Source organism: Hordeum vulgare, chromosome 3H (genome assembly GCF_904849725.1).
Source record: "Hordeum vulgare subsp. vulgare chromosome 3H, MorexV3_pseudomolecules_assembly, whole genome shotgun sequence".
In the NCBI taxonomy this organism is placed as follows: domain Eukaryota; kingdom Viridiplantae; phylum Streptophyta; class Magnoliopsida; order Poales; family Poaceae; genus Hordeum; species Hordeum vulgare.
Window position 1 is genome coordinate 535,318,677 of NC_058520.1, and position 21,405 is coordinate 535,340,081.

The following is a 21,405-nucleotide window of genomic DNA, read 5'->3' on the forward strand; positions in this document are numbered from 1 at the left end:
CCCCTCTCATCCAATCAAATAGATCATTTTCACCATATTTTTCATTCGTGAAGCTGGAGATGTATAAAATCCAAACGTTTTCTTTGAAAGAGGTACAACTTTCATATGAAACTGCTTCAAAGTGGATTTGGTGAAGTGGAGCTGCTTTTGATGGAGCAGAGCCGTCCCAAACAGGGCCGATCAAAATCGAATGATTCATTCAGGTTCGGACGTTCACTTAAGAAAAGACCTTTTTTTCAGTCACGTAATTCAGAGTTCTCTTGGATGCACAATATTGTCAGGCTATACATCTGGAGAAAATTCCAACCCCAAAATTTATGACACTCTACCTCGCACTCTATGACAATCAGAATTTAGTTACACGAGTGTAGCATCCGCATCACCTCCCCTGTAATCGCCATTGCCCTCGCCATCGCCGTTCTTCCTCTTGTAGACATAAGCTCGTGAGAAGAAGAAGAATGCGACCAGCTCGACGACGCAGAGTCCGGCGAGCAGCCAGTAGAAGTAGTCAAGGTGCGCGCGGTTGAGGTTGTTTGAGAACCAGCTTGCGCCGCGCCTCGCCGTGGCCCTGTCGATGACGGAGATGAGGAAGCTGCTGAGGAGGTGGCCCACGCCGAAGATGCTGAGGAAGAGCGCGAGGCCGAGGCTGCGCACGGCGTCGGGGACCTGGTCGTAGAAGAACTCCTGCAGCCCGATCATGGCGAACACGTCGGAGACGCCGATGAGGACGTACTGCGGCACCATCCACCAGAGCGTCATCGGGAGCCGCGCCTTGGGGGTGTCCACCAGGCCGGCGTCCCTGGCGACGCCGAGCCGCCTCATCTCCACGAGGGCCGAGAGCACGACGGCGACGAGGGAGAGGGACAGCCCTGCGCCAACCCTCTGCAGCATGGTGATGCCCGTGGGGCGCCCCGTGTAGCGGCGCGCGAGCGGCACGAAGAGGCGGTCGTACACCGGGATGAAGGCCACGATGGTGACGCTGATGAAGGTCTGCAGCGCCGCCGGCGGCACCTTGAACTTGGGGCCGATCCGGCGGTCCAGCGTGGCCGCCTGCTTGGTGAAGAAGGTGGACGTCTGGGAGAAGATGATGGCGTAGATTATGCAGCACGCCCAGATTGGCAGCAGGCGGAAGACGCTCCTCACCTCCTCCACGAGGTCGTCGGAGCTCTTGCCGTCGACCTTGCCGTTCGCCGGGCTGCACGAACAGTCACGTCGTCAGAGTGAGGCCATACAGCAGCAGAGTTTGGTTCAACCATGGATACGCGTACGTACTTGGTGCGGTGTTTTGATCTCCAGCTCTTGATCAGCACCAGGAGCGCCTTGCCGACGCGGGCGACGGGGCTGGGCTCCTTGGTGGTGTAGTAGCGGTAGGACGGAGTGCCAATGAGGAAGACGGCGAGGGAGGCGACGATGACGATGCAGGGGATGCCGAAGCCGAGGCCCCAGCCGACGTTGTCCTGGACGTAGCTGGAGACCATGGTGGTGACGGCGGTGCCGGCGCACATGCCGAAGTACCACCAGTTGAAGAAGGAGCTCCGCGCCACGTTCTCCTTGGGGTCCCTCTCGTCGAACTGGTCCGCCGCGAACGCCTGCGCGCACGGCTTGTGCGCGCCCTCGCCCAGCGCCACCAGGTAGAGCGCGACGTAGAAGACGGCCACGTGCCCGCCGGACCGGAAGATGTGGAACGCCGACGACAGCGACAGCGTGCCCATGCTCTGGATTGAATTTGAACCGAACGAAAGGATCAAGACGGAGTTGGAGATCAATCCCATCTAAACTGGAGTAGCACGGAGTACTTGTGATGGACTCTTGTGGCTGGATTGGAGTGGCGACTGACTGACCACGACGAAGAGGACGGAGGCGAGGACGATGGCCCGGTAGCGGCCGAGCCAGGCGTCGGCGACGCAGGCCACCGGCAGCGGCAGCATCTGGGAGACGCCCTTCCACGCGTCGATGGACGCCGCCGCGCGCGCCATCGGCTGGCCCAGCGGCCCCGTGAGGTACGTGATGAGGTTCGCCGCCACGCCCTTGTACGCGAACCGCTCGGCGATCTCCATTGCTGCATGCCAACAAAACAGCAGCAAAAGCAACAAACAAACGTATCGGTCAGGAGTCAGAGCTCGAGCTGGAGCACCCAACAGGTTCGGCGGTCACGTGCTAGCACAAGAGATGGGCGCGCGTACGAAACGTACCCATGACGAAAACCGAGGACTTCCAGCCGCCGGTGGCGGCGCGGGAGGCCGGCCGGCCGCGGTAGTCGACGGCGCCAGCGACGGCGTCCCCCATGGCTGCGGCGTCGGCGTCGTCTTCGAAGCGTGGCGAGACTAGCAGGCTCCGGTGAGGCATGGTGTATGTCAGCTCGCCGCTTTATGTAGGCGCGCGGGACTGATCGATCGATGGAGGCGATCGTGCCCTGCCACCGCCAGGCGTCGCGTGCAAGGCGAGACGTGTCCAGCTGATCGCGAACCAGCAGTGCCCGGATCGATGAACAGCATTTATGGCCCGATTTTTTGCCGAAAGGCGCCCCTCCTTTCTGCTGACATCTTTGTTATTTCGTCCAAATTTAGGGTATAAAACACACCGTAGCCTCCTTTTCAAATTACCTCCTCATTATTCAAATCCTACTAGTACGAGATTTTAAGCCGTGCCTTGTAACACGAGTTTATGTCTTGCCGCTGATACGCGAGGCGTGGCGCGCCCGGGCGGGCATGCGAAGGCCACGAGCGCGGAGATTCCCGGCACGCGCGAGCGAGCGTGGGTGCGCGGGGGCCCTGCCCGATCGGATGGGCGGCTGAGATCTGCCCAGCTCGAAAGGGGTGGGCGCGTACGCAAGTGCCGAAGTGCACCCCGGCCCCTAACCGCACGCATGCACCTTCCGTTGCCCCGATTCCAAACCGATGGTAACTAGCGGCTGCTATGGAGGAGGGGCTTGCTTCTGACTTGTGACAACTTTTGAGGAAAAGCAACGGACACAAACTGTTGGCGATCGGATCACGGTATGGCCTCCGCCGGGAATGTTATACTCCACCACGATTCCTGTATAGCTAGCTAGCTAGAAAATGACTTGGGGCTGAGTTTTAGTGAGAAGCACGAGACAGATGGCGCATGATGTACACTACATACACATCGATCCTCTACGTACACACATGCATTCCCGGTTCCTAGTTCCCGCACACTTGCTCGTACGAGAATATTGGGGACTTTCCGCCCCCACCGAGCCATGGCGATCGCCATCAACTGGTCCTCCTTCCTGGGCCTTGAATGGTCGTTCGGCACGGCACAGCACGCCTGAAAGAAGTAGGAGGAATCTAGCTTTTGGTTCAGCATCCAATGGTTACGCAACTGGCTAGCAGCTCAATACAAGCCGATCGATGTCGCTCACCCTCCACCGCAGCTGCCCGCCGGTCAGCTATGCCGGCCTGCCTAGCTAGCAGCTACTCCACAACCCTAGAACCTCACCTTCATCGGCGTTTCTTTTTTTCTTCCTTTCATTGGAGATTCACCGGCGTGCGACAAAGCAAGAGAGATATTTATGCATGCATATCTCGGATCTGGTCGCCAATCATATATCTTCTGTGCTAATCACGTCACGTGCTAATTATAAAAGCTGGAGAAGTGTTCTGTATCCACCCGTTATGGAATAGCGGCACTGCACGCTTTTGATCAGGATCAGTCCTCTACAGATACACTGAACGCTTTGCGAGCATGCGTGCGTGCTTTTTCCATATCGCCTCTATTTTTGTACCCATTTGTTATGTTCGTCGCTTTGAATTGCAACTGCCTTACCAAACATGATTAGACTATTATCCCCGCAAAACAGACATGATTAGGCTAAAAGTGTTAAGCACTCTCAAAGCTACAACAGCAATATAAGACACGCATATGTATATTCTTTCGTAGAATCATTGTCATTAGATGTTTAGATTTGGGTAATAGATGTAGTACAGCTTTGCTTTCAAGCATGAGCGCACTACTTTGTAGTACTCTCTATTGAGCTAAAACCACGACATTTATTAGATTTGTGTATCTTGTCACAAGGTCACATGGTGCGTCAGGGCATAAGAGCATCTACAGCCGAACTTTGCAAGTCTGGTCTCTCAAACATCCATGGACATGCCCTCTATTTTTTCGTTCGTGCAGCCGCATCTCTTATATTTATCTTCATATGGTCAGTCACTTGCACGTGATTGGTGGAGAAGAAGAGAGAGAAAGAAAAGAATGAATAAGAAAGAGAAAATGTGGTTCCGGATGGGGTCGCGTCCTACATGGCGAACTAATCGGCGATGTCCGGACACGTCTGCGAGCCCTCATATCATCCCCATATTTGAAATGGATTTGAGGGGTGCTGATCAATCCACGCGTTTGAGATGGGTATGAGGGGTCCGGCTGGGACGACTTTTTGTGACCAGTGAGTGACCGTGCGGGCTGTCCGGGCGTTTGAGGCGGGTGTCGGTGTGAAAACTGGCTGATCTCGAGTAGGGGGTCCGAACTGTGGATCTTGGACCGATGGGTAACAAGGGACGAAGGAGACAGTGTTTTCCCCAGGTTCGAGCCCTCTTGATGGAGGTAAAACCCTACGTCCTGCTCTTGTTATATTGATTAATTAGTACAGAGTATAGAGTTGATCTATCTCGAGATCGGATGTCGTGGTCTAAAATCCTAATCGTAATGAGCGTAAGTCTTGTATGAACTACATCCCCCTGGTTTATATAGATACCAGGGGTGTTTAGGGTTTAGACAACGACGGTTACATCAAGGAAAGGAATATGCGGATTAGCACGTTTTCTTGGCCTCCACGCCAAGTCTTCGGAAGAGTCCACCTTGATCTCCATATCTTCAAAGATGACCGAACGACCCACGAGTTCGGCCCATAAAAACAGATAAGTGGCCCGAAGACCCCCTTAATCCCACACTCCCTAAGTAACCCCCCAACTAGCCTCCAATGCCGCAGTCTAGGCTCACCATCTTCACACTTCTGCAATCTTCAGCTTGCGGAGCGTGTTCCGCTTATATTCGGTTGATCCTATTCCGCAGTGTTTTTCATCCGCGGTTGATGAAACGTTGCCGGCCCCACAAAAATAAATATTTTGTTGGGTTCTATCGTAGGTGCAAATTAAAATTTTCCTACGCGCAGAACATCCAAGAACATGCTACGGAGATGGATCACAGATCATTACCACCAGACGCGCAATGTCGTGCAGCGGAAGTAGAGTTGGGGCAGCACGCCCGCGTGGTCTGTCTCCTCCTCGTCCGATCTCCCTCGAACAGCCGGTCGCTGGATCGTCTCCCTTGAACAGCCGGTCGCCGGATCCCATGTACAAGTTCGCTGGAGCGGGGCAGGTGCACCACCTCTAACGATATCCGCGCGTGCAGGAGCAACACCATGCGGCGGATTGCTAGGTCTGGATCACACGGTCAGCGGCGGCGAGTGGAGGTGGCTAGGCGCAACACATGCACAACCCTAATGACGGCGCCGAAGCGACCAATCGAATAAGTGTGCCGCACCTCCATTATATATAGGCGTTCGGCGCAGGCTCAAGTCTTTGGCCTCGAACGAACCCTAAAGCCCACGTGTTCCTTCCCTTAAGTGCACGGCCCTTTAGGTTCTCATTCACTTGGTCACGAGTCAGACCACGTCCGACTCAGCTAGTCGGTAGCAGCCTCTAGCAAGGCGTGTCGACTCCAAGTGTCCGATGAAGCTGGTTAGGCGAACCTGTACTTCATACTTCTATTCCCTTTGCCACACGATATATTTTGTCATGCTTAAGGCGACATGGCCATCCTTGTTGCCGCACAACCTCTTTCTCGTTCCGGTGAATCTGACCAACATTTGGATTATCTCATAATCCTAATCCCATGGCCAAGCTTATCCAGGTCAGATCACCCAAGGGGTCCAGAGTATATCTCTCCTGGTCGGAGGGGCAAATCCCATCTTGCTTGACCACGTCTCGCAGCATGGTTCTGGACAATCCCGAAACCTACATTTGTAACTACCCAGTCACGGAATAGCGTTTGGTCGGCCCAAACCAAGTCTGTCATCATCCTGAGTACATGCGCCACCTCACATCTTAGGACATAGAACGTATGTTGTACTAGAGATTCATAGATGACCTATCGCTTCGCCTCATAGTTGGGTTTGTCCAACTCAGACCTTATCTCGACTTGGATCCGACTACGTCGAATCCGACCAGATCTTTCTGAGTCCATATTATCCGGTTAGCATCCAATGCTACACGGTCAGTGAGACCGGACCATCCACCGTATCATATGCCAGTCTAGTTGGTTGCGCGTCCACACAACTCTTTTGACTAGGGACCATTTAGGAGAGTCATGATACAATGTGTAGTCTCACAAACAAGTCACGTACTTGTTAATACATATCACTGATAATGTCCAAGGACTATCTTTATTCATAAACACATAGGAAATATCATCATACATGATTGCCTCTGGGGCATATCTCCAATAGTCTCCCACTTGCACTAGAGTCAATAAAATAGACACTGAATACCCATAGCTCTAACGTGCCCCTCATGCTTGGGTTGTGGAAGCGGTTTAGTCAATGGATCTGCGACATTTGCATCCGTTTGAATCTTGAATAAATTAGTATCACCATTTTGTACGAGCTTTCGTATCAGGTGATTCTTTCAGTCTATGTGCCTGGTCTTGTGGTGTTGTCTCGGCTCCTTGGCATGTGCAGTGGCACATGAATAATTGCAATAAAGGTCCAACGGTTTTGACCACCCCGGGAACACACCAAGACCCTCCAGGAACTTCTGAATCCAAACACCTTCCTTTGCAGCTTCACAAGTCGCAATATATTCGACCTCTGTTGTGGAGTCGGACACCGTATCTTGCTTGGAACTCATACAACTCACTGCTCCTCCATTCATGACATACATGAATCAGTTTGCGATCGACAATCATCCATGTCGGTTTGGAAACTAGCATCAATGTAACCCTTTACACTGAGCTCCTCCTCACCTCAATAAACTAGGAACATCTCTTTAGTCCTTTTCATGTACTTCAAGATAGATTTCACCACTGCCCGGTGACTCTCACCTGGGTCGGCCTGGTATCTGCTTGTTAAGCTTATTGCATAGGCAAGATCAGGTCGTGTTCATAGCATGGCATACATGATGGATCCTATTGCTGAAGCATACGGAATCCTACTCATCCAATTTCGCTCATCAGAAGTCGTAGGACTCTCAGTCTTGCTTAGCCTTATACCATGTTGTAAGTGCATCTAGTGCCCCTTAGTGATTTTGGTAGTTTGAAGACTTATAGGTCAAGTATCTAATGTGTTCTTGAGTGTACACAGGATCTATAAGTCGTTGAGGAGTTTGAAATATTCGATGAATATCGACCCCTAAAAATGTATATCTTCGGTTGAAAAAATTGGTCTGAAGCTGAAGATTTGAATCGCGAAGAATTTGCGATCAAATTGATATTCCTCATGAAGATATTGAAATTGAGGAATTCGGTGTGTCCTGAAGAAAATCATTCTGAAGACTTTGAAGCATGAAGATTTACTCTTTCCGTTTTGTTTTCTTCACACTTGTGTAATAGGAACACCATACTGTTAAAGGGGGTCGAGGTATCACATTGAAATGAATTTCCTCATGATGCTCAACCCAAGCCTAATTCTACCAAAAGCCTAAAGTGAGGAATATGAGTGACATGAGGACTCTCACAGTTGAGGGTCCCGACCGTTTCGATAGCCACGCCACATCATTGGTCTTATCCACACCAACGGTCATATTATTTAAGGGCATTAATGTCAAATCATGTCGGGATGCTCCCAGGCTATAAATAGCCCCCCCACAACCATTAGCTGGTTGGCTGCTCCGTTAGAAACTGACACTTGTCATAAGAGCAACCAAAATTCCTCAGAGTCTTCGAGAATAATTCATCAGTGAGGAAATACCCCAAACACCAAACCACAAACCGAGAGACCAAGTGATTGAGCATTGATGCGTCTTAAATGTATCTATAATTTTTTATGGTTTCATGTTGTTATCTTGTCATCTTTGGATGTTTTATGTACCTTTTATATCTTTTTTGGGACTAACTTATTAATTCAGTGCCAAGTGCCAGTTCTTGTTTTTTCTGTATTTTTGGCTCTTTACAGATCTGATTTTGGAACGGAGTCCAAACGGAATAAAATCCCCAAAATGATTTTTTCCTGAACGGAAGAAGATCCGGGGGCTTGTGGGCCAAGCGAGGAGGGCTACAGGGAGCCCACAAGCCCCCTCTCCGACACCAGGGGCGGCGGTGGGAAAGCTTGTGGCCTCCCTGGCGCCCCCCTGACCTAGATCCTTCGCCAATATATTCCCTAAAATACAGGGAAAAAAAATCAAGGGATCCACAAAAATACTTTTCCGCCGCCGCAAGCTTCCGTTTCCGCGAGATCTCATGTGGAGACCCTTCCCGGTGCCCTGCCAGAGGGGACTTTGGAGTTGGAGGGCTTCTACATCAACATCATCGCCCCTCCAATGACTCGTGAGTAGTTCACTTCAGACCTACGGATCCGTATTTAGTAGCTAGATGGCTTCTTCTCTCTCTAGGATCTTAAATACAAAGTTCTCCATGGTCTTCATGGAGATCTATCCGATGTAATCTTCTTTGGCGGTGTGTTTGTCTAGATCCGATGAATTGTGGATTTGTGATCAGATTAGCTATGATATATATTTGAGTCTTTGCCGATTTCTTATATGCATGATTTGATATCCTTCTAAGTCTGTCAGAGTCTTGGGTTTTGTTTGGCCAACTAGATCTATGATTCTTGCAATGGGAGAAGTGCTTGGTTTTGGGTTCTTACCGTGTGGTGACCTTTCCCAGTGACAGTAGGGGCAGCAAGGCACACACCGTGTAGTTGCCATCAAGGGTAACAAGGTGGGCTCTATCGTAGATATGAGATTGTCCATCTACATCATATCATCTTGCTTAAGGCGTTACTCTGTTCTTTTGGACTTAATACACTAGATGCATGCTGGATAGCGGTCGACGTGTGGAGTAATAGTAGTATATGCAGAAAGTATCGATCTACTTGTTTTGGACGTGATGCATACAGACATAATCATTTCCATAGATGACGTCACGACTTTTTGCGGTTCTATCAATTGCTCGACAGTAATTTGTTCACCCACCGTCTACTTGCTTTCATGAGAGAAGCCACTAGTAAACACTACGGCCCCCGGGTCTATTCACACCTATCGTTTCCAATTTTGCTTTTACTTTGCTTTGTTACTTTGTTGCTTTCACTTCTCACTTAGCGAACAATCTATAAGGGATTGACAACCCCTTCATAGCGTTGGGAGCAAGCCTTTTGTGTTTGTGCAGGATCGTGTGATACTCCTTCACTGGATAGATACCCTGGTTCTCAAACTGAGGGAAATACTTACCACCGCTACGCTACATCACCCTTTCCGCTTCGAGGGAACACCAACGAAAGGCTCCAAGGCCACGGGGGAAATCCTTTGCATATTTGCCTAGGAAGTCCCTTAAGGCGTAGCCGTAGCAGAAGGATTCCTGGTGTCGTCAACACACCTATTTCTGGCGCCGTTGGAAGGTCTTTTGTTGCTGTAGTAGAAGTATTTCGGGCGCCGTTGCCGGGGAAGGAGAGATCTATCCAAGTAGGTCTCACAAACTCATCTCTTGTATTTACTTTTTTGCCAGTTGCCTCTCGTTTTCCTCTCCCCCACTTCACATTTGCCGTTTTCTTTTGCCTTTTGCCTTTTTGCCGTTTTCCTTTGCCGGTTTTCTTGCTTGCTTGTGTGCTTGTTTGTTTTTTGAAGTCATCATGGCTGAAAACACCAAAATTTGCGACTTCCCGAGTACCAATAATAATGATTTATTAGTACTCCAATTGTTCCCGCCACTAGTGCGGAATCGTATGAAATCAACGCAGCTTTGCTGAATCTTGTTATGAAAGAGCAATTCTCTGGCCTTCCTAGTGAAGATGCCGCATCCCATCTCAATACCTCCATTGAGCTTTGTGATATGCAAAAGAAAAGAGATGTGGATAATGATGTGATTAAGTCGAAACTTTTTCCTTTCTCGTTGCGAGATTGTGCAAAAACTTGGTTTTCTTCTTTGCCTAAAAATAGTATCGATTCTTGGGATAAGTGCAAAGATGCTTACATATCCAAGTATTTTCCGCCGGCTAAGATCATCTCCTTATGTAACAATATCATGAATTTCAAACAACTTGATCATGAACACGTTGCACAATCTTGGGAGAGGATGAAGCTTATGATTAGAAATTGTCCCGCTCATGGCTTGAGTTTGTGGATGATTATACAAATCTTTTACGCTGGCTTGAATTTTGCTTCTCGCAATATATTGGACTTCGCCTCAGGTGGAACGTTCATGGAAATCACATTAGGAGACGCTACAAAACTCCTAGACAATATCATGACCAACTACTCTCAGTGGCACACTCAAAGGTCGCCTGCTAGCAAAAAGGTACACGGTATAGAAGAGATTAACTCGCTTAGTGCTAAGATGGACGAGTTGATGAATTGGGTTGCTAGTAGAAACGCTACTGTAGATCCTAATGACATGCCACTATCTTCCTTGATTGAGAGTAGCAACGCTAGTTTGGACGTGAATTTTGTTGGTAGGAACAATTTTGGCAACAACAATGCTTTTAGAGGAAACTATGTCCTAGGCCTTTTCCTAGTAACTCCTCTAACAATTATGGCAATTCCTACAACAACACTTATGGAAATCACAACAAATTACCCTCTGATTTAGAGAGTAATATCAAAGAGTTCATCAACTCTCAAAAGATTTTCAATGCGTCCATAGAGGAAAAACCACTCAAATTTGACGATTTGGCTAAGAGCGTTGATAGGATGTATTGTGATATTGATGCTTTGAAAGTTAGATGCGCTCCTCCCAAGGTCAACTTGGATGAAACTTTGAAAGCTATGCGTGTCTCCATGAATGAGAGCAAAGAAGGAACCGCCCAAATTCACGCTAGGCATGAATGGTTTAAAAGGGTGCGTTCTAGTGATGCAAATCACGAAGATCTTAAAGTGCTTGGTGTGTCTCCTCTTGAATCTTTGTTTTCGCGTGTCAAACCTATTTATGGAGGGGCTGGATATGAATCCACTTTGGTTGAAAAATGCCCCAATGATTCGGAGTCCACCCATCTTGATGATAAAGGTGTGGAGAGTGGAGAAGAAGAAATCAAAAATTTGGGTAGTAATGAAACTCCCACTTTGGATTTCAAGGAATTCAATTATGATAATTGCTCCTTGTTTGAATGCATTTCTTTGATGCAATCCATTGCAAACTCTCCACACGCTTATAGCCAAAGCAATGCCTTTACCGCGCATATCGTAGATGCTATGATGAAATCTCTTGAAGAGAAGCTCGAACTAGAAGTCTCTATACCTAGAAAACTTCATGATGAGTGGGAACCTACTATCAAAATCAAGATAAAAAACTATGAGTGCAATGCTTTGTGTGATTTGGGTGCTAGTGTTTCCGCGATTCCAAAGTCTTTTTGTGATATTCTTGGTTTTCATGAGATTGAAGAGTGTTCTCTTAATTTGCATCTTGCGGATTCTACTGTCAAGAAACCCATGGGAAGGATTGATGATGTTCTTATTGTTGTAAATAAGAACTATGTACCCGTGGATTTCATTGTACTTGACATAGATTGCAATCCTTCATGTCCCATTATTCTTGGTAGACCTTTCCTAAGGACTATTGGTGCTATCATCGATATGAAGGAAGGGAATATTAGATTTCAATTTCCTTTAAAGAAGGGCATGGAGCACTTTTCTAGAAATAAAATAAGATTGCCTTATGAATCTATGATGAGGGCTACTTCTGGTTTGAGCACCAAAGATGACTATACGTGATTCCATCACCTTTTGCCTAGCTAAGGGCGTTAAACAAAAGCGCTTGTTGGGAGGCAACCCAACGAATCTATCCTTTTTCTTTCTGTTTTGTGTTTTCCACACTTTCATAATTATGTTATGATTGTGTTTTTTGTGTTTCTTTTTGCGTTTGTGCCAAGCAAAACCGTTATGATTAGTCTTGGGGATGATCGTTCGGTCATGCTGGAAAAGACAGAAACTTTCTGCTCAAGAAAATAATTTTCATTTTTTTTTCTGTCAGAGATTTTGAGTTGATTCTTTTTTATGCTGAGTTCTACGCAAATTCTTCAGACTGTAGTAATTTTTGAGAATTTGTGAAGTACCAGAAGTATACGAAGTATACATATTGCTACAGACTGGTCTGCTGTTAACAAATTTTGTTTTTGTTGAGTTGATTGCTTATTTTGATGAAACTATGGATAGTATCGGGGGTATTAGCCATGGAATATTGAAAATACAGTAACCCAACATCAAGATAAGTAGAATTTAACTTTGCTACAGTACCTAAGGAAGTGGTGGTTTGCTTTCTTATACTAATGTTATCACGAGTTTCTGTTTAGGTTTCGTGTTGTGAAGTTTTCAAGTTTTGGGTGAAGTTCTTATGGACAAAGTGATAAAGAGTGGCAAGAGCTCAAGCTTGGGGATGCCCAAGGCACCCCAAGATATTCAAGGATGCCGTAAAAGCCTAAGCTTGGGGATGCCCCGGGAAGGCATCCCCTCTCTCGTCTTCAAACCATCGGTAACGTTACTTGGGGCTATATTTTTATTCACCACATGTTATGTGTTTTTGCTTGGAGCGTCTTGTATCGTAGGAGTCTTTTATTTTTGTTGTGTCACAATCATCCTTGCTGCACACCTAGAGAGAGATACATGCACTCACCGTGATTTTGTCGAGCTTCACTTATATCTTTTGGTAGACAATTCAGCTCACATGTGCTTCACTTATATCTTTTGAGCTAGATACTTTTGCTCTGTGTGCTTCACTTATATCTTTTAGAGCACAATGGTGCGTGCCTTGGTAGTTGATCTATGCTTTGAAAGTAGTCTCAAGAGGGGTAGTTATCCAAAGGGATACGAAAACTTCCACCTTCATGTGCATTGAATAGTTATGGAAGTTTGATTCATCTCAATTAGTTTTGAGTTGTGGTTTTGGTAATATTGAAGTTATGCTAGTAAGGTGTTGTGGATCTAGAAATACTTGTGTTGAAGTTAGTGATTCCCGTAGCATGCACGTATGGTGAACCGCTATGTGATGAAATCTGAGCATGATTAGTCTATTGATTGTCATCCTTTGCGTGGCGGTCGGGATCGCGCGATGGTTTATACCTACCAACCCTTCCCCTAGGAGTATGCGTTGAATGCTTTGTTTCGATTACTAATAAAACTTTTGCAACAAGTATATGAGTTCTTCATGACTAATGCCGAGTCCATGGTTTAGATGCACTTTCACCTTCCACCATCACTATCTTCTTAGTGCCGTGCAACTTTCGCCGGTGCACAAAACCCAACATTAGCCTCCCTCAAAACAGCCACCATACCTACCTACTGTGGCTTTTTCAAAGTCATTCCGAGATATACTGCCATGCAACTACCACCATGACATGTGCCATCACGTCTACATTTCCATTGCATGATCATAAGATAGCTAGCATGATGTTTCCATTAATGTCTATGCCATGCTAGATCATTGTCACGGTACACTACCGAAGGAATTCCATATAGAGTCATCGTTGCTCTAAGTTTTGAGTTTAAAGTGTGATGATCATCATTGATGGAGCATTGCCCCATTTGAGGAAATAAAAGAGGACAAAGAAGCCCACCAAAATAAAAAAAAGAGGCCAAAGAGCCCACCAAAAAAAATTGAGAGAAAAAGAGAGAAGGGACAATGTTACCACTTTTCCACACTTGTGCATATTAAGCACCATAATCTTCATGATTGAGAGTCTCTCGTTTTGTCACCACCAAATAGCTAGTGGGAAATTTTCTTTATATAACTTGGCTTGTATATTCCAATGATAGGCTTCCTCAAAATTTCCATAGGTCTTCGTGAGCAAGGAAGTTGGATGCACACCCACTAGTTTTCTTTAAGAGCTTTCACATACTCTTAGCTCTAGTGCATCATTTGTATGGCAATCCCTACTCATTCACAGTGATATCTATTGATGAGCATCTCCATAGCTCATTGATATGCCTAGTTAATGTGATCATCTTCTCCTTATTTTTGCCTTGCAACCTCCACACTCCACACCATCTATAGTGCTATAACCATGGCCCACGCTCATGTATTGCGTGAGAGTTGAAAAGGTTTGAGAAAGTAAGGGTGTGAAACAATTTCTTGGCCAATACCGGGGTTGTGCATGATTTAAATTCGTTGTGCAATGATGATAGAGCATAGCCAGACTATATGCCTTTGTAGGGATAACTTTCTTTTGGCCTTGTTATTTTGAAAGTTCATGATTACCTTGCTAGTTTGCTTGAATTATTACTGTTTCCACGTCAATAGCAAACTATTGTTTTGAATCTAATGGATCTGAACATTCACGTCACATAAGAGGAGTTACAAACGACATCTATGTTAGGTAGCATGAAAGCATCAAAAATTCATTCTTTATCACTTCCCTACTCGAGGACGAGCAGGAGTTAAGCTTGGGGATGCTTGATACGTCTCAAACGTATCTATAATTTTTGATGGTTTCATGTTGTTATCTTGTCATCTTTTGATGTTTTATGTACCTTTTATATCTTTTTTGGGACTAACTTATTAATTCAGTGCCAAGTGCCAGTTCCTGTTTTTTCTGTGTTTTTGGCTCTTTTCAGATCTGATTTTTGAACGGAGTCCAAACGGAATAAAATCCCCGAAATGATTTTTTTCCCGAACGGAAGAAGATCAGGGGGCTTGTGGGCCAAGCCAGGAGGGCTACAGGGAGCCCACAAGCCCCCTCTCTGCCACCAGGGGGCGGTGGGCAGGCTTGTGGCCTCCCTGGCGCCCCCTGACCTAGATCCTTCGCCTATATATTCCCTAAAATACAGAAAAAAAAATCAAGGGATCCACGAAAATACTTTTCCGCCGCCGCAAGCTTCCGTTTCCGCGAGATCTCATCTGTAGACCCTTCCCGTTGCCCTGCCGGAGGGGACTTTGGAGTTGGAGGGATTCTACATCAACATCATCGCCCCTCCAATGACTCGTGAGTAGTTCACTTCAGACCTACGGGTCCGTAGTTAGTAGCTAGATGGCTTCTTCTCTCTCTTGGATCTTCAATACAAAGTTCTCCATGATCTTCAAGGAGATCTATCCGATGTAATCTTCTTTGGCGGTGTGTTTGTCGAGATCCGATGAATTGTGGATTTGTGATCAGATTATCTATGATATATATTTGAGTATTTGCTGATTTCTTATATGCATGATTTGATATCCATGTAAGTCTCTCCGAGTCTTGGGTTTTGTTTGGCCAACTAGATCTATGATTCTTGGAATTGGAGAAGTGCTTGGTTTTGGGTTCTTACTGTGTGGTGACCTTTCCGAGTGACAGTAGGGGATGCAAGGGACACATCGTGTAGTTGCCATCAAGGGTAACAAGGTGGGCTGTGTCGTAGATATGAGATTGTCCATCTACATCATGTCATCTTGCTTAAGGCGTTACTCTGTTCTTATGGACTTAATACACTAGATGCATGCTGGATAGCAGTCGACGTGTGGAGTAATAGTAGTAGATGCAGAAAGTATCGGTCTACTTGTTTTGGACGTGATGCCTATAGATATAATCATTGCCATAGATGACGTCACGACTTTGCGCGGTTCTATCAATTGCTCGACAGTAATTTGTTCACCCACCGTCTACTTGCTTTCATGAGAGAAGCCACTAGTAAACACTACGGCCCCCGGGTCTATTCACATCTATCGTTTCCACTTTCGCTTTTACTTTGCTTTTTTTACTTTGTTGCTTTCAGTTCTCACTTGGCGAACAATCTATAAGGGATTGACAACCCCTTCATAGCGTTGGGAGCAAGCTTTTTGTGTTTGTGCAGCTCTTGTGATACTCCTTCACTGGATCGATACCTTGGTTCTCAAACTGAGGGAAATACTTACCACCGCTGTGCTACATCACCCTTTCCGCTTCGAGGGAACACCAACACAAGGCTCCAAGGCCACGGGGGAAATCCTTTGCATATTTGCCTAGGAAGTCCCTTAAGGCGTAGTGTAAGTGCATCTAGTGCCCCTTAGTGATTTTGGCGGTTTGAAGACTTATAGGTTAAGTATCTAATGTGTTTATGAGTGTACACAGGATCTATAAGTCATTGAGGAGTTTGAGATATTTGAAGAATATCGACCCCTAAAAATGTATGTCTTCAGTTGAAGAAATTGGTCTGAAGTTGAAGAAATGAATCGCGAGGAATCTGCGATGAAATTGATATTCCTCATGAAGATACTGATATTGAGAAGTCCGGTGTGTCCTGAAGAAAATCACTCTGAAGAATTTGAAGCATGAATATTTACACTTACTGATTTATTTTCTTCGCATTTGAGTAATAGGAACACCGTACTGTTAAAGGGGGTCGAAGTTAGACTTTGGAATGAATTTCCTCATGATGCTCAACCCAAGCCTAATCCTACCAAAAGCCTCAAGTGAGGAGTATGAGTGACATGAGGACTCTCACAGTTGAGGGTTCCGACCGTTTCGATTGCCACGCCAAGTCACTGGTCTTATCCACTCCAACGGTCATATTATTTAAGGGCATTAGTGTCAAATCATGTCGGGATGCTCCCAGGCTATAAATAGCCACCCCCACAACCACTAGCTGGTTGGTTGCTCCGTTAGAAACTAACACTTGTCATAAGAGCAACCCAATTCCTCAGAGCCTTTGAGAGTAATTCATCAGTGAGGAAATACACCAGACACCGAAACTACAAACCAAACCTAGTGATTGAGCATCACTGAAGAAGTTGTTCCTGTGTGGGACTGAAGCCTTTTACCTTTGAGGAATGTGCTTCCTCCAGACGGTTAGGCGTCATGGTCTAGAGCTTTCCAGCAGTCAATTGTGGATCGCTGGGTGACCAAGTTAGTGAGGGTTTGGAAGTCTGCCCTGAAGACTTACCACGAGTGTTGGGCGAGGACTGTGTGTCCTTAGCTCAAGGAGAATACGGTAGGGACTGTGTGTCTTTTGGTTTCAATACCAAGCCGCTCCAAACCAGATGTACGACTGTCACAGCAGTTGGAACTGGGTCATCAACGACTGTCTTCACTGAGAAACGGCTTCTAATTCCTCAACTCCTTACTTTCCTCGTATTATGTGTTGATGAATTTCACTGCAAGAGTTTGAAGAATTTGTTGAAGACTTTCTCTGAATTTCCTCAACCCCAAATTCTTCACGTCAGTTAATCCTCATCTGTATTCTGCGTGCCTACTTACAGTGCAATCTGTTTTCACATTCTTCACTCTGAAAAACTGCTGTTGTGAAACTTTGCACTTCTGATCCTTTACTGTTTCCGCTGTAAGTTAGTCATCAGTGAGGAATTTCCTCAAAAGGAATTTCCTCAATGATGAAATTCTAAAAATCTCCTATTCACCCCCCTCTAGTCGATATAACACATTTTCAATTGGTATCAGAGCAAGTTACTCCCTTGTTCTGTGTGATTTTGGTTTAACCACCTGGAGTTTTAGTTATGTCGACTGGAGGCATGTTTAAGGTGACTGCAGCATGTCCTACCTACGAAGGAAAGAACTTTCCCTTCTGGAAGAACAAAATGCAAATGCATCTACAAGCTATTGATAATGATCTCTGGTATATTGTGGAACATGGCGTCCCCATCATCTCTGCCAGTGTCTCTGCTGCTGATGTGAAGAAATTCAAGCAACTCGATTCTCAAGCTAAGAACATCATCTGTGGTCATCTGAGCCCAGGCCAGTTTGGAAGAGTAAGTGCTTTGGGCTCTGCAACACTGATCTGGGAGAGACTGTGCAAGGTAAATGAAGGAGTATCAACCCAGCGTGACTCTCGTGTTGATGTTCTTCGCAATCTCTTCAATCGCTTCAAGAGACATGACAATGAAAGCTGCCAAGACACCTTTGATCGCCTCACTAACATATCAAATGAACTGCAAGCACTGGGAGCTCGAGACATCACTAATCATGAAGTTCTGAAGAAACTGCTGAGATCTTTGGACTCTTCATTTGATACTTTAGTTCTGATGATTCAAGAAAGACCAGACTACAAGATGCTTGATCCAGCTGATATACTTGAAAGGCTAAATACTCATGAATTCCAGCTAGAAGAAAAGAAAGATCTATATGGACCAAGCTATGCCAGACCACGTGCACTGAAGGCTAGAGCAATTTCCTCATCTGAAGAAGAAGACATAGATGACAACTTTGGTGACCCTGAAGAATTTGGACAGGAGCTTGCAATGCTCGTGAGGAAATTCCAGAGATTTACACGACGTGGTCAGTTCGGTAAATCTTCAAGAAGAGACATGAAGAAATCAGAATCTTCATCTGAGGATTACAAGAAACGAACCTGCCACAAGTGCAAGAAATCAGGTCATTACATTGCTCATTGTCCCCGTTGGGGAAAGGAATCAAAGAAGAAGAAATACAAGGATGACAATTCTGATGACTCTAAGAAGAAGAAGAAATCTTCAAAATCCTCATCTTCAAAGCCCTCATCGCACAAGAAGACTAGTTTCAGAAAGGCTCGGGCACTTATTGGCAAGGAAATGGACTGAGAAGCAGAATTATAGGAAGGTGATGAAGAAGAGGGTTATGATGAAGACTCAGAATCTGGACAGGCTAGTTTTGCACTAGCTACCACCTTCGTGAGCAAGTCAATCTTCAATCTTGAAGAAAATGATATCACCGTCCACACTGATGACTATGCTGATGACTTCGCTCCAACCTATTGCTTCATGGCAAAAGGTTCAAAGGTACCAAATAATGCCTCCTCCTCTGATTCAAGTGACTGTGAACCTAATGATTATAAGAAGCCCAATTATAGTAAACTTGCTATCATTGCCACTAAACAACAAACTGCTCTGGAAAAGCTTCAGAAACTGCTAGATAAAAGTGATGATCTGTTGAATGATGAAATGAGCCTTACCCAAATCCTCAGTGAAGATGTGAAAAGTCTTCAGTCTAGATTTAATAATCTTCAGGATCGTTATGATACACTCCTCACTGATCATGAGAAGCTTTCCTATGAATTTCTTCAAAGGAAGCTTGATCTTGAGAAGCCGAGGATGTCTCATGATGATCTTCGTATGGAAAATGATTCATTATTAGCTCAACAGATTAGCGCTGGTCAAGTTGAATTTATTCCTCCATGTCTTAAATGCATTGAACGCGAAATTGCTAATTCCTCACCAGAATCATCAAATGCTACCATTGCTACGAATTCTTCAACTGCACCTGCTGTGTCTATTTCCTCACTTGAGGAAAACACAAATGTTACTGATGAAAATGCAGGGTTGAAGGAATTGTACGTGACAGGCATATACAAAAGCCTCAAAGGACATGAAACCCTTTGTGATGTGCTCAAAAAGCAGATCTTGAATAGGAACCCGAGGAAAGAAGGAATTGCCTTTGAGAGGAAATTAAATGCTGATGGATCTTATTGGAAACCCGAGAAGTATCCCAAAACCTCATGGGTTGCTGCTACTCGGCCTCCTTTTGATCCATCTAATCTAACTAGCTTTTCATGTGAATTATCCTATTCCTCAGATGAGTCATTTGACTCCAACTATAAACTGTTCAAAAATCAATCTGGTGAAGTATTTGCTCGATATGTTGGAACTAACTGCAGGAATGGCCCTCCTCTGAGGAAAATCTGGGTTCCCAAAAGCTGTCTTGAAAATCTTCAGGTAAATGTTCTCATGACACCACCACTGAAGAATCTGAACCCCAGATCAAATTCCTCAGGAGGACCAAAGTCTTCAAGAGGATCAAAATCCTCAACTGGTCAAAACTATGCTCGTACACGTGCTAATGCTTCTAACATGCAGGGAAACTACAAGGAATATGAATATGAGCATTACTCCTCAAATCATTATGTTCATAAATGCTCAAACCAGTTCTCTGCATATTCATATGAGTACTTTAATCCCCCTACTATTAAGAGAAGTGCATTGGCTTCAATGCCACCTTTCTCATATGGTGCTCGCAGGATGATGAATGCTTTGCCACCCCTTCAGATGTGGGTGGTGAAGAAATCGAACTAATCACTTCTGCAGGTCAGGTCTCCAGATGAAAATCATCATCTGAAGAATTTGCTGGAGACCTGAGGAAATGCTTGATAGGACGCAAGCTAATGACTGATGAAATAGAAATATTTCACACGTCCTTACATTTCTGCTATGATGAAATTAATGATCTGATGAAATTAGTATCATATTCTTCAAATCTGAAGCATATGAGATGGTAAGCTGTACTAATTCGTCTGCAGGATGACAAACCCAAGAATACTGAGTGAGTTCTTGATAGTGGCTGTACACATCACATGACTGGTGATAAAATCTTACTGATGAATATGCCACTAACTCCATCACCTCTGAAGCAAATCACATATGCTAACAAAGGTAAAAGCAAGGTATTGGGACTTGGCAAAGTGGCTATTTCCAAGGATAGGCATATGGACAAAGTGATGCTTGTTGAATCCCTTGGTTTTAACCTCATGTCAGTCTCGATGCTTTGTGATCTTGATATGATTGTTATCTTTGGTAGATATAGATGTGTAGTCATCATGGAATCTGACAGATCCAAAGTCTTCGAAGGTGTAAGAAGAGGGGATTTGTACATTGTTGATTTCTCTACAGGTCCTCAACCAGCCACTTGCTTACTAGCAAAAACCTCAGAAGGATGGCTGTGGCACCGAAGATTAGGTCATGCAGGCATGATGAATTTGCACACGCTCGCGAAGAAGAAGCATGTCATCGGCATCGAATCAGTCAAATTCCTCAAGGATCATCTTTGCGGTGCTTGTGAATCTGGGAAAATGACCATATCCAAGCATCCCTCGAAGACTATCATGACCACTACACGTCCATTCGAATTGCTTCATATGGATTTATTTGGACCTACTCACTATGCCACACTAACCAATGCAACATCTTTATATGGCTTCGGCATAGTTGATGATTATTCCAGATATACTTGGGTGCATATCATAGTGTATAAAACTGAAGTGCAGGAAATCTTCAAACTATTTTCTTCAAGGGCCTCGACGAACATTGGCATCAAGATCAAACATATCAGGAGTGATAATGGAACCGAGTTCAAAAACACTGGTCTTGATGATTATCTTGATGAACTTGGTATTACTCACGAATTATCTGCTCCTTATACTCCTCAACAGAATGGTGTCGTCGAAAGGAAGAACAGAACTCTAGTTGAAATGGCAAGAACTATGCTTGAAGAATATCAAACTCCTCGTCGCTTTTGGCCTGAAGCAATCAAAACTGCATGCCATATCATCAACAAGGTATATCTTCACAAATTCCTCAAGAAAACCTCATATAAACTCC

At 45.3% G+C, this 21,405-nt stretch overlaps 1 protein-coding gene across 1 annotated transcript; it reads right to left on the bottom strand.

The window, feature by feature from the left end:
* Positions 1 to 212: 212 nt before the first annotated feature.
* LOC123444777 (protein NRT1/ PTR FAMILY 5.10-like) lies at positions 213 to 2,589 on the bottom strand. Its single transcript, XM_045121618.1, has 4 exons — positions 2,193 to 2,589; positions 1,842 to 2,059; positions 1,273 to 1,715; positions 213 to 1,195 (listed from the first exon to the last, which is right to left on the bottom strand). The coding sequence occupies exons 1-4, from the start codon at positions 2,344 to 2,346 to the stop codon at positions 358 to 360; spliced, it is 1,653 nt and encodes a 550-aa protein (XP_044977553.1). The 5' UTR covers positions 2,347 to 2,589; the 3' UTR covers positions 213 to 357.
* Between the last annotated feature and the right edge of the window lie 18,816 nt (positions 2,590 to 21,405).